At 29.4% G+C, this 14,797-nt stretch overlaps 1 protein-coding gene across 1 annotated transcript in view; it reads left to right on the top strand.

Annotated features, from left to right (window-relative positions):
• LOC106458422 overlaps nt 1-14,797 on the top strand; it is a gene marked incomplete at its 5' end in the record, with an annotated part of 72,385 nt that overhangs the window by 23,076 nt on the left and 34,512 nt on the right. The window contains 3 exons of the mRNA XM_022384637.1: nt 4,685-4,735; nt 10,069-10,166; nt 11,717-11,825. Of these exons, the coding sequence (XP_022240345.1) occupies nt 4,685-4,735; nt 10,069-10,166; nt 11,717-11,825 (258 nt within the window). The remainder of the gene's footprint in view (nt 1-4,684; nt 4,736-10,068; nt 10,167-11,716; nt 11,826-14,797) is intronic.

The raw sequence follows: 14,797 nt of genomic DNA on the forward strand, positions 1-14,797 counted from the left end.
TTATGCTGGACCACCACTTGTGGACTATCATGAGTAAAGCATAAGGGATTCTGCCTGTTCCTGCCAATCATTGGATTGAATAAATTGGGGTTGGTTTACATTTAAAAATTTAATGTACTTGGTTCACCTATTGAACTGTTCCTCAGGGCTACCCAATGTGCATTACCCCCCAGTTTCTATTAGTGTAGCTGGGGAGTCCTTACCACACCCAATTTCTAGTTGCAAGGGTAGTGGACAGAGGCTTTTCCTCCAGAGTGTTAGAGTGAATTCCTTCACTCTTGAAGAAAAGGGAAAAGTTGGAGGCACCAGCCTACGCAGGAGCCTATTCATAATACCGGTTCTGATTTGATGTTAAACCATCCAGTTGGGGTGTGCATGGCCCTTCTTTTTGATCAATATTGGATTAGTATATTGTTCATGGAAGGAGGTCCACTATCTCGTCGTAAATCCAAATGCGGAGTGGTCCCATCCTGGGTCCTTGGTTGAGCACAGTGTTCCATGTCTTCTCCATAATTCCAAAGGGAAATGGAATGCATCTTGCCCACTCAGTTGGGGAGTGAGGATGAATGTTCATAATTCCAGACCAGATGAGTTCTATTCCTTTGGTTAAGTAAGATGTACATGATCCCGTTGCCTTTTGGACTTCTTCAGGTGGGGGAGAAAGTTTGTCAGCTTCAGTGTTGCTTACTTTCTTTTTGTGATTCTGGTGGTTCAGAACACATCACTCTATGTCTACAGGCTGGGTTCCAATCAAAAGTATATCTGTATATAATGTTGCGGTCCAATTGCCCTAGCCACGAACGTGAGACCAAGACCCCTCAATTCCAACCCCAAGTTGTGGAACCTTGGCTATCTGGTTGGGGCCTCCACCTTTACAATGTGGGATTCTAGCTATAAGTGGCAGCGGAGGTAAGTGTATTTTGAAAGTTAATATTTTTCTAAATTGAAAATCGAAAATTTTTCTAAATTTCCAAAAATAGGTGCTATGAGATTATATCTGGAAGCAATTTTGCATGAAATATAGCTAAACAATGGCATGGCTGTTCACATAAAATCCATAAATATCCAGTGAAAAGTCAACAAATCATCATTCTGTTGTAACACTGAATGGGGAGCTAGACTTAAATTAGCATAAATATATATGTTTTATTATATTAAAGTACTATACTATCTACATGCAGAGTAGTTATTAATTGTTAACTTATATTACTAATTTAAACAACTCTGTACAACAATAGTATATCATTGGTTATCATATACGTACATGTATGCACTACTGAAATATCATGTTATCATGCTTCATTCTTTTGGGGTGCTTTTCCATAAGTGATTTACATAAAGTTTCAATGTTGATAGCAGTGTCATAATGATTATGTATTAAAACTAGAGTGCTCAGTCTTTCTTCGGCCTGTATACGCTTCAGGTAATATTCAACTGGTAGAAAGCAGATGCTGAATGTGAACATGAACTTAGTGGTACTGTGGCAAAGGGTTTCAATAACATGAAAATAATGGTTACACTGAAGCATGCTTTTAAGCTGTCAATTAGTATCTAGGGCCTGTCCTGAAGAGGTATAGAAAGCCATCTTTTGTCTTCCATTGATGAAATTCTTCTTCAAAAATATCAGGATTTGGCAAACCTTCCCTGTCTGATATCAGAGATAGAAAACTCTTGTATCAGTTTTGATGGCATGTGTAGCTGTTATATATATATATATATAACTGTTTCAGTTTAACTTTAATGTGTTATGATTTGGATAGTTATTTTTAGAAGTGAGAGTGTATGACAAGTTTGTTTACATAATCGTTTATAAATCATACATTGTGTAGCATTATGTTGAATTATTATGAGTTAGCAATTGTGATATTGTTGCGTGTTATTACTAGAACTTTCTGAATTTTTATAGTTTTAATTGCGTATTATTGCATCAAAATATCTAGTATTGCGTGGAATGTTCTAGACTTCTTTTGGGGTATAAATACGTGTCAAAAGATTATTATGTAGATCTAGACTGCATGATTGTGAGTTTAGCGATAAAGAGCATACAGTGGCATTTTTAACGGGAAATTATCACAGACTGTATTGTAATAACAGAGAAGAATAATTCATCTTGTCATTTGTGTTTTAAGTAATTGAACCAGCCTGTGTGGACTTTGATGAAAAAGATATAATTATTTAAAGGCCTAGATACAACTGTGATAATCAACAGTGTAACAAACATTTGTATGTATGTTTGACTTGTTTTAATGTATTATTTTAAAACAAGAGAACTGTATTGCTGTTTGTTTATTATTGTAAAGAATCCAGCCTACAAAACCTGACAGTAGCAATACAGCTTTGGGATTCCAATTACAAAGTATCAACAGAAGCCATTGTATGCAATTATTTAAAACCAAAAAAATGCTAATACTTCATCAGAAGAATATAAACTATGTAAAAAAATGTTAAGTACTATAAGCAGCTGTGCTGTAACTATATAAGCATGATTTTTTTACACCATAAAAATAGGGGGTTCAATTGAATCCCTCCTGCATACATGTGTAGTATTAAAGGGTGACTTTAACTTTGAATAGAAAGAAAACTATCATCTACAGTTGTACCTACTAGATGAACAAGCAGCTAATTTTCCAGAATGATATCATGTGATTTACTCAACATGTAACCTTATTAAGCAGCTTATAGCTCTCCATGTGGATATTTATGGTTGTTCCTGTATCTCTTTTAGGCTATCATTAAAAACATGTAAAGTGTTTGTAAAATGTCTGAAATAGTAGCCTCTGAGCAATAGGTAGTTTTTATTAATATGTAAGAATCTGTTGTAAGTATATATCAGAGATTAATATAAATCATTGTGAAGGATAGTTGTCAGACTTAAATTTATTTAAAAAAATTCCTTTTAGGATTGTTGTTGATACAAAATGGAATATTTTTGCAATGAAATTCAATTATGCTACAAAAGCAAACGAAATTTTAAGAAGAAATATTTTTAGGTGATCTTTCCACTGTGTTACAGCACAGTTTTCTGAAATTTTTTGATGTGAAACTTATTTTGTTCTGTAAAGAAAAGATATTTTAAAAGAAAATATGTTTTGTTAGATGCAGGTAAATTAAAAATGTAGTAACAGAATATACAGTATATTTATTACCCTGCTTTGCATATATTAGATTGACAAGAAATCATTTGTTAAATTAAACTGTAGATAGATGCTTTAATAATTCATATCAACCACCACCTGTTTATGTATAAAACATTATCATCACTTTACTAACTTAAAGAAGCTACATAAAATTAGAAATGTTGTCTAAATTGTTATGTAAAAGATTTGCTATACTTTTCCATTAACTTGTTGGCAGACATTGTGTTATGGGCATTTTTTCTGAAACTGCATCTGGTTAATGTCCAATACATATTTGTCAGAATTAGATAGATATTTTTTTTGCAAACAATACATCTGAAGCACTTAAAGTGTACTTCATATGGTTTGATTATTAGAGTATTCACTAAAAATGAACTAACATATCTTTTAAACTAAATACAATGCAAACTCTCAGTTTTAACTGAATACAGTATTTAAATGAATGACAGTAAAATGCTTTGAACAGTTTATTTATTTATTGTTATGGTAAAGTCTGTCATTAGATATCATACAAGTGCACCATAACCAGGATACAACATTTCTGTTCTGTTAGCATGTATGTACGTAATCTGCACACATTACTTTCTGTATTCATTGTAAAGACCTGAAAGGCTATCAGACTTGAAGCAGTAACTGTTGAAAACTTTCCACAGTGAACCATGTTGACTAGAAAATTTAGACAGCTTTAGTTTAGTATTATTATAGGTTTTAATCTTCAAAGTAATCTTATCTCAGATCATATAAATTTAAATTTTTTTTGGCTTGGCAGCTCTTCTCTCTGATCGAAACATTTATCTTTTCTCCTGTTACAACTGAAACAGCACCTGTAACAATTTTTGTATTGCTTATACAGTAATCATAGCTGTCAAGGTGTGAAAATAGTTTCCTAATTTATGATTGGTTTGTTTAAAGTGTACCAAAAAAGTATTTGTAAATTCTATTTGAATGTTCAGGTTAAAGAGAAACACAAGATTGACCAAGTGCGTCTAGTCTTTAAATATTTGTTTTATTTTAGTATGTACAGAATTTCTCATTTTGAACTTGGTCATATAAAAAACAAAGCAACAAAGAACTTAGTTGTAATCCTTGTATGATTTTGTTCTTCCATCCATGGAAATAAACCTGTTAGAAAGTTAGTTATACGTGTATTTTCACCAGAGATGTTGAAATGTATAAATTTACAAATTTATTATTTTTTAATTCTTAATTGTGCTACTAGGTGAGTAAACTACTTGTTTTACTTTATAGTTTTTTTGGTAAAAAATTAAGTTAGTGAACCACCATATTAATATAGAAATTTTAAATCTACACTTATCAGCTGCTCTGACAAGCCCATATTAAGCTTAGTTGCGTAATTAATAATCAAAATTTCACATCATGGTTTCAATAAATATGTAACTTAGATAGAATCCCAGTAAACTATTTTCTCACTCTGTATCTGTAATTATGTTTTTGAGATTTTTTCATTTAATTCTTTCTTGAAGCTTCTTAATGAATTTTTGAAAGTGAAGAAATTTTTTTAAAATAACAATTAACATCTATTTTAGGGAGCCTATTCTCCATTTTATGGGAGTCCAAGAACACCCTATCGATTTAAGGTAATGTTATTTTTCTTACTTATACCTCCTAATTAATGTGATTGTATCTATCAAAACCATGTCTTATCCTTTACACTTCAGCAAAGGTGCTTATGTTATTATCTGTGCATACTTTGTGCTGTGATATTTTTTAACCACTAGTTCATTCAAAACACAATAATAGCAACTTTTATAATAGGTAAGTTCTTATTCTAATGGACCTTGCATGGCCAGGTGGTTAGGGTGCGCGACTCACAATCTGAGGGTTATGGGTTCAAATCCTTGTCCTACCAAACATGCTCGCCTTTTCAGCCGTGGGGTCATTATAATGTGATGGTCAATCCTACTATTTGCTGGTGAAAGAGTAACTCAAGAGTTGGTGATTATAACTAGCTGCCTTCGTGTAGCTTTGTGCGAAATTCCAAAACAAACAAACTTATTTTAATAATTACGTTTTTTTTAATGTAAATCTTACCTGATGATGACTTGATATTATGGGTTGAAATATTGTAATTATTAAAATGATAAAATTAAAAGTTGCTTTTATTGTATTTTGAACTAATTACTCAGTTCAGTAGGCTCCTCACTAAACAGTAACCTACATTAGGATTCCTTTTAACATTTTCTGATTTAAATTAAAAGAAGAACTTTTGGGTATTAAAATTTTTTTTATGGATAAAAATAAGTAATTATGGTTTTAAAAAGCTATTTTTTTATTTTATTTGAAAAATGTTTTCATCAGGTGGATATATTTGAATAATGGATTAAAACCATTTTGTTGCAGTATCAACAGTGATAGTATATTGCTAAGCAACAAAAGAAAGTCAGACACAATTGTTGAATATGGAAAAATTTAAATAAGTATAATTTTACACCAGAATACTCATTAATCTAGTTTTTTAATATAGTGCTTCTTAATTCTTTTTTCCGTTTATATTATTAAGAATTACCATAGCCTTTACATGCAATTGGATACAAGGATCCTGAAGTGCCCTTGTCAACAGATTTGTGCAATAAAATTTTATCTACTTTTCTTGCTGTTACAAAGTAAAAATTCACAGCTAAATCCATTGTACTTTTTAATTGTTTCTAATGAAGTTTTATAGATAGCATTTGAAGCCCAAGTGATATTTGGTAAAACACAATAAAAAGATGGTTTTTCTAAATTTGTGATTATATCTTCAGGATTTATTTTATAGGGATGGTGAAGTTTTGTTTATATCTTCAGATTTAATTTCTCAAATTCTCCATTCATGTTTGTATTTTAACTAAACATAATATATATAATTTCTTAAAAATGATTGTGGATTTTTGTCCAGTGGTACTTATGCTTTGGTATTTTTGAGTCTTGGATTATTATTATTTTTTTTGTTGAATAATCAAGTATCAATTTTTTCTTAATAAAAAATGTAACTGTTGTACCGGTACATTACATCTTTCAGTGTTTGTTCAGAAGACTAATTTAATGTAGTTCAGTGTCTCGAATTATATATTTTGAATATTGTTTTATTTTATTTAAAACAGATTGTTTTGGTATCATATACATTTTATGTCCATGTTAATTTTATAATGTTGACTGTTTTTAGTCTTCATATGTGATGTCTCTTACATTCTTTATTGATTTAATTACCTCAATTCTATGGTATATGAATACTTCTGTGATTGGCATGGACTGTATTGCTCTATCCTGAAAGACATACCATTTTATTTCAGAGACTTAAGACCTGCTACCATATGTTTTTTCCATGCTTCTATGGTATTACAGTGTACCTTAAACTAACTTTACAAAACCTAATGAAACAACTAATTTGTTGACAGTACATTGTTTATATAAAACATTTCATTGTAGTCTTTATATAGTAACTTAAGTACAATGTTAGTTAATATTACTAATGACTAAAACTTCAGTTACAAACATAGTGTTTATATTATACATAAGTCTTCTTTTGACAGCTTAAATAATGGATATGTACAGTAATTTTGTCAAATGTACAAATCTCAGTTGTTGTTTTTTTGTCAAGCAGTTGAGCTTGTCACTGCTTCATTTGAAGATGTATTTATCACAGAAACTGCTTTACTGTTACTGAGGGTATAATGTTTGCTTTCGGAGTAATTTAGGTTCATCTTACATGATTTTTTTTCATCAAGAAAATTATATGACTTGACCATTGCAATAGTTATACGTAGTTCTGGTACTGAAGTTATGATTTCAAAACATGCTTTATTTAGTTTTAGTATTACCATCATGTTGTAGAGTTTTTAAGGATTGGATTTGTTTGTATGTTTGCATCAAGTAGATAATATTGAGAATGTTCTTAGCTGTGGTGTATTTGACACTGGTTAGAACACTTATTGTTAGTGGCAGTTGAAATAACAGCTTACCCTGTGGTTTTATAAGGCCCTTTTTTGTTCTGCATGAGTTCAACTTTTGTTTTGTTTATTGTAAATTTAAATTTAACAGATTTATGTTTGAAAGACTTGCTTCACTTCTGATAATTTTTCCATTTGATAAAAGGTGTTTATGTGCTGTGTTGCAACCATAGTTTTCAATTTTTTGACTGGGTTTTCTAAACCTGGGAAAACCAGCCAGTTGTTGATCCATAACTTATTTGTATACATTCATCCAACACAGTTAGAGTCTGCATTAAGGTTTTGATATTGATGAAAGTTTTTTCTGTTTACTTGAATATTCCTTCAGTTATTTTATGAACAATAAGATAGTGCCTTCCACACAGCATTCAGAATTAGGCTTATTTTCACAAGTCTTCATGACTGCTTTGGGTTAGTTTCAAATAGGTCACCACCATATATCTGTGTTTGTTTAATCTTGATTTGACTCAATTTTGCATACATAATGGTCTCCCATATTTATCCATATAGACTTTTGTGCAGTATCTTGATACCCAAGTTTTAATTTGTTTGACCTCTTGACCTTACTTCAAGGTCACTTAGGAGAAGCAAAGTTTTCTAAAACATGACTGTATTGGTGATTAGTAGGATTATAGGTTATGTCTAAGTTGGGACTTGCAAGTTTCTTCCTCTGATGTACAAAATTGAATGTTGATGCTTCTCTAAGTTTGGCAGACATCTTCTGAATAGTTATAAGCTACTGTTAGAAAAACATCAGAAATTTTGGTCTAATATTTATTACTTTTATTTTTGAAATTTGTTGTTATTTGTTTGAAACAGTGTTTTTGTATTGACAAACAACTACTTTTTTTATTACTTTGCAAGTTTTATACAGCTAAGTTTTGCTGTGATAAATCAACTTTTGTTTATTTTTGTTAAAATAGCATCATACATAATTCTTGAGTATATATATATACATATATATCACTGACATATTGTGATAAAAACTATTGAAATTTAAGAAGTAATTCAGTAAAAACCTATTTTTTTTTTTATTATTCAAAATGTTCCATCGTGCACATCAAACAATATGAACGTATATTGTTAAAATTATATATTTTTTTCTAATTTACTGTACCCTTCTGCAAATTAAATTAGCCACAAATATAACCAAAATTGCTACACAGTTGACATACATAATTTGACAAACTCAAAGACCAAATATTTTTAATTGTTCTAGCGTACCTTACTCAGGAGCCGTACTGTCGCTGTGCCTAATCTTTTGTTAGAAGTCAGGTCTGAGTACCTAATCATTTATGGAAATAAATACAACATTTAGTTATACATATTATAATACTAATAAAGAATCAGCCAATATTGAGAGACTAGCATACTCTGAAAAAAAAAATCTAATTTGGTCTGGAAAATGTTTTAAGGTCAGTTCTTGTGATGTGATTGGTTAATTGCATCTAAACTCTAATGTATTCCATGTGTTTTTTAATGCCAAAAGTTTTTACACTGTCTCAGCATAATAATTATTACATTCCTTGTAAAGAGAGCTTCAAACATTTGTTTGATTTGTGTGGTTACCACATTCAGATCACATGTATGACCCTTATCGTGAAGATTGAAGCATACTTAAAGCATGGGGTTGAAACTAAAATCATACCTGAGTCTCTACAGAGGTTAAAAGTCCAAAAACATGTTGTCTTTGGAATGCAACATTATCTTCTAGTACTGTAGATTCTAAAGCCATTGGACAAGCAAATCTACAAAATATCATATCATAAATATCCATTATACAGTTGATATATAAAAAGTTGCAAAAACCAAAATGGTTGATAGGTTTTCAGAATTTGTTGATTAACTTAACTCCAAATACATTGTATCGTGTATGAAATACCTTATTTTAGTGCAAGTAAAGCTGAATTGTGTGTACATATTTTTTTTCATAAATGTGTAATGTGGCACTGCAATGAAATATTTTAAATGTTTTGTACATATGTAGGCACCAGTGCTGATAGTGTTTAAGACATTCATTAAATTGTTTTCAAGTCTCAAGTTTCTTTACATGATGAGAATATGACTGTGATGTCACATTTATGCAAGGAATTTGGAAATCAGACATTAACAAGTTATCATAATGCTATTAACCTGATTATTAGTAGTAACACTGAAAAAAGAAAAAAAATCTTTCAGTAGACTCAAAAGCATTGAGTATACCTGGAGGTGAAGCATTAAATACATTAATTTAATATATAATGAATTAGGAGGTTTTATGTTTCTTTATTATTTTTATATAAAATAATTATTATAAATTAAAGAGGTTTTACCAAATGGCAACGCATTCATGTCTCCAAATTCTGAAGCTGTGGCTTGAAGATACAGAAAGTTGATGGATAGATGGCCCACTTGTATATCAGTGTTGTAGCACAACTGGGTTTCATGGGCACATCATAGGGTCCAGGACTTAAAAATAAAAATTGTTTATAATCACTGCATTATGGAGTGATCAAGTAAAACATTAAGAATTACTTGTAGTCCCTTTTTCTATATCACTGGAGTGTATAATGACAACCAAAATATGCCTAAACAAAAAAGAAGAGTAACATAAAATAAATACAGTAGCTACAATCTTTCTGTACTTATGTCTTGCAAAAACGACAAATTTTTATTAAGTTTCAATACAATGTGCTCAAAATGCAAAAGATCAGTAAAGCAAATACCAAATGTAAACCTGATCACTACTATTTTAAGTGTAAGTCAAACTGAAAGCCACAAAAATAACAAAATTAGCATGTCTCATATTGCATATCTAAAAATAATGAATAGAAAACATCTACCAAATACCAAGGGTTTTAAAAAAAGACTTAAACAGGTGTAACCTTGTGAAATAGATATCATATATGATAAAAAAAAAAGAATAGTTCATTTGAAATTAATAATGAAGTTAGATTAAATAGATTTTGTTCCTAATCACCCCATTTTTTATTTTTCCCATACAGGATGCAGGGGCTGTTCAAGTTGATGAACGCATTTTGAATAAATTGTGTTTACAATTTCTGACTGTTGATGAAGGTCATATCTGGCAGCTTCTGAAACAGTAGGTTAACTTTCAGGAGTCAAGAATAAAGAATAAAATACTCGAAATACAATAAATGTTTTTATGTTTCTTCTCACTAACCAGTAAATCTAAATCTTTCATTTTAATATCAGACATAATATTCACCTTAACAGTATACAAATATGGATACATCTCTAAAAATAGATAGAGTATGGTTAAAGATTTTAATTAGTTTTGGTAATGTAATACACAAGTAGATTTTTATGAACAAAAAATCTAAGCTTGAATAAAAGTTTTACTTCTCTATGGCTGTAAAAGATCTCATATATCATGATTGATATACAAACATTTTCTCTTCTCATTTTCTGTTTGTGAGTTACTTTTTGAAGATTTCATTTTTTTTTCTTGAACTTGTGCTGCTACTGTACATTATTTTTTCTTTCAGTTTTGCATTGATGCTTTGATAGGATTTTTTTGTTCACAATACAAGATTTTATTAAAGTTTGTGAAAGCTCTTATATTTTGAAGGATTACCGTCAATATACAGTAGAGTTAATTCTCACAATGGAAAAATTATAATAATTAGTGTCAGTTGTAGGAGTTCTAACATACTGTGTACCTAAAGCTTACCTACCCATAAACATGTTAATTTAGCATTAAGATAATTTGATGTAATGCCTGACTGGTATACTACATAATCATTAGTGTACCTAAAGTTTACTTACCCATAAACCTGTTAATGTAGCATTAAGATAATTTGGTGTAATGCCTGACTGAGATGCTACATAATTATTAGTGTACCTAAAGTTTACTTACCCATAAACATGTTAATTTAGCATTAAGATAATTTGATGTAATACCTGACTAGGATACTACATAATCATTAGTGTACCTAAAGTTTACTTACCCATAAACCTATTAATGTAGCATTAAGATAATTTGATGTAATGCCTGACTGAGATGCTACATAGTCATCAGCTGTGTAAACACACATAACTGTTAAGCCTAATGAACTTGATTTTCCTGTTACAGATCTGTCAGATGTAAATATGAACACACACGTGTTAAATCATGAACTTCCTTGATTTGTCTGTTACATATCTGTCAAGTGTGACTAAACGCATAACTGTTAAGTGTAATGAACTTTCTGATTTTTCAACCCACTTATTTTACACCATAACATCGAATTTCTTGTGTTGGATATAAAATATAAATATAATTTCGTACGGACTTTTTGCTGTGATACATCTAGCCTAGTTGATGAGATATAGCAAAGATACATTCTACATAGTTAGAACTTAAATGCTCATAAAGCATTTCTCTTATTTAAAATCGATAATAGACAGATCAAGAGAAACAGAATAAAAAAATCAATTGTGATTTTAATCTATTTTTAACTCTAAATAGATTATGCAGATCGATTAGTAAAATACATGCATAATAAAAATATTATCTTAAAAGACAAACATTTTCCAGAAAATAAAATACTTATTTTCTACTAATTTATGCAATATTTAGATTAGTTGAAAAAATAAAAACAAATAATTATCTTCTAATGTCTGATTTAAGTTTATAACCTTTTCATGTAGATATCACAACAGAGAAAATGTTGTACTTAGTGCTTTGCTGGCTGAGGGCCACCCTCGTGCTCAAACTCATCCTATGGCTTATGAACATTTAACCCCAAAGCTACAGAAAGTAAGTACTACTAATTATTTTTGGATTTATCTCTTTTACAAAATATTTGTAGAAAAGTGTAAATTTAGCTATTGTAAAACATGTAATTTTGACAGTTGGAATAATTTAATAAATCTTTGTTTTCAATCATAGCTTTAGTACTCATATATCATATTTAGTCTCTAACCCTATCTTGACCAGCAAGTATATTTTAGGGGGCCAAATGCATACTTCCATATGAAATTTAAAAACTTATGGAAAAATAATAATAAGAACTATTTTAACAATTTTTAACTAAAAATATTTTAGAAGTTTTGTCTTTATGTAACATTTATTTAGTGTAATTTGGAAAGAAAAATGGAAACTGCTCTAAACTGCTATAAATAATGCATTTATGAATTTTTTTAGAATTGCTCTTCCCATCACAAGATATAGGTTTATGTTTGTTAAAAAAACTATTTTACCCTGAAAATATAATGATTGATGTTCTGTCTTTTACCTGATTTTCTTTCTCTTTTAATGATTTTATTACTACAATTCTTCATTGCCACCCATTTATGATATCACAGCACGTGGTCTAAAGAAAATTAGCTATGAAAATAACTAAAGTCAAAGGCTAAAAATGATTGATTAGAATAGATTATAATCTGTTTATGATAATGTGGAGTAAATAAAGAAGTTTCAGCAGTAACTTGTAGTTTTTTCTGTAGAGGTGAACAAAGGAATATAATGGGAAGTTTAGAACAAACCACAGATATGGGAATCTTTTAAAATTTATTTAGCTGTTCTTTATGGAAAATATTTTCATGCTAAATTATATCCGTTTAAAGCTGCAGAAACTTTGCTTTCTATGTCTAGACATCAGATAAGCTTAATTAGGCTTAATGTGTACAGTAGGTGATGGAGAATAGTATGATAATGCAAATCATCCTTCATAGAATATTACGTTCAGCTTATTGTATTGAAAAGTTGCACACAAATGACAAAATATATAATTTATTGAAAATGAACTGTATTTGTCAGATATAAATTGATCTTGTAAGAATACTGTTAGCAAAAGTTAATGGTGATGTCATTTGAAAGGTGAAGTCTTAGGTCACAGGTAAATATTTGTTAGTTTTTTTTATGACTAGCTGGAAGTGATGATTAATACAATCAGCAAGAAACATTGATGAATATAAGGCAGGTTGAAACTGACTAGATATATAAAATTAAATGTTCTGAAAAAAAATTCATTAGTTATTTCCTTTGTGAAAAAGAAAAATCAGGAGATATCAGTGACACATGACAGGTTTTTCAATCTTTCTATACTGTTGAATTTATGATATCTTAGAGCCTTAAAACTAAGGACAATATAATTTTTTTATAAAAGAAATTGAATTATCTTTCTTATAGTTGCTTTCTTAATACTTAAAACATTATTACACTTAAATTTCATTATTGAAGTCTGGCTGTTTACCAAACAATGGATGGAGGGCAACGAAATCATACAGCCCCCTATTCTTCATAAATTATTTTAAAAATATTTATGGAAAGGCTTCAAAGTAATCTAAACCTAAAGTATTACAAATAAATGTTTAAAATAAATATTATAAAATGTATGATATGGTTAAAATTAAGATATTTTAAAATCAAATACACAATAATAAACAGAGTTGGATAATATTAATTAAACAGCTATGTCAGATTTAATATAAAGTGCAAACTACTGAAAATGTTGAAAGACCTATCAGTAGAGTGCAAGATAACACAGTGATCATAACATTATATATACATATATAATTCAGTTTACTCAGAATACTTGAACTTTGTAATGTTAGATTGTATTCACTCATCAGTTGGGTATTGTTACTAGTAGTAGTGTTTTATTGTAATTTTAATAGCTGGGGGGTAATAAAAGCAAAGCAACTTAACACGAAAATCACCTTGCTCTTGGACTAATCAACACTCTGGCTCCATACTTTCAAAGACAAATTTTTAGTAAAACTAATTAATTAAACAATCTGATTTATTTGTGTACAAAAGATTTATAATGTATATTAAAAGCTTGCCAAATTTTGTAATATACTTGAAGTAAGTTGGGTCCAATGGACTAAGCATGTGTGTGTGTAGGGTTAAACAAGCCTTGCTTACTCAGGAAATATAGGGTTAAGTTTGGATTCAGGTATGTAATAGACTAAAGTGACACATAAGTGCCTAAAGATTTATTAACATGATTAAGAATATGATCTATACTCTTGGTTTTAAATCATTACAGTGCTATTGTCCTAATCTTATGAAAAATTATATTCAGTTATTTAAAAAACAATAAAACATATTTCATTTTTAAAGGATTGTGAGATGATGTTGAAAATAAGTAGGCTTTAACCTAAACAGCTGTATTAAGTAACTAACTAATTTAGTAATTATAAAATACAAACCTGATCACCAAGATCATGTTAGTACTTTATAATTACTAACCTATGAAAAATTTGTTGTTGATATGGAAGTTTGAGATGTAGATTTTCTAAATGGTTTCATGTTTGGAATATTTAAGTTTATACCTGAAATTAAGAAGTAAAAATCATACACTTTTATCATAAGGAGAAAAGTTTTTTATTTATATACCTAGCTAACCATTCGTTATAATAAACTAGGCAAATTACACTATTTACACCATTATTGAACTTTATAATTAATTTTTTTCTTTGAAATATAGAGCAGTTTCAGCATATAAACCAAGTCTTAAAAATAATATATATCCTTTTTTAAAATTATTGTTAATATTATATTTGTAAAATCAATATGCATACAGTTTAATAATTTAAGTACATCGGATCATAAAGTATTCTATAAAATACTAATACATGTTCAGATTTTTTATAAAATAGTATTCAAGCATTCCTTTTAACCCCTTACATACAGAGGCCATTTTGTCTTATCATGAGGGCAAAATCACATTTGTGAATTGAAAAAATTGTAGAGAACTTATCATTTATTATATTTCAGATTTT

Source organism: Limulus polyphemus, unplaced genomic scaffold, assembly GCF_000517525.1.
Source record: "Limulus polyphemus unplaced genomic scaffold, Limulus_polyphemus-2.1.2 Scaffold461, whole genome shotgun sequence".
NCBI lineage: Eukaryota > Metazoa > Arthropoda > Merostomata > Xiphosura > Limulidae > Limulus > Limulus polyphemus.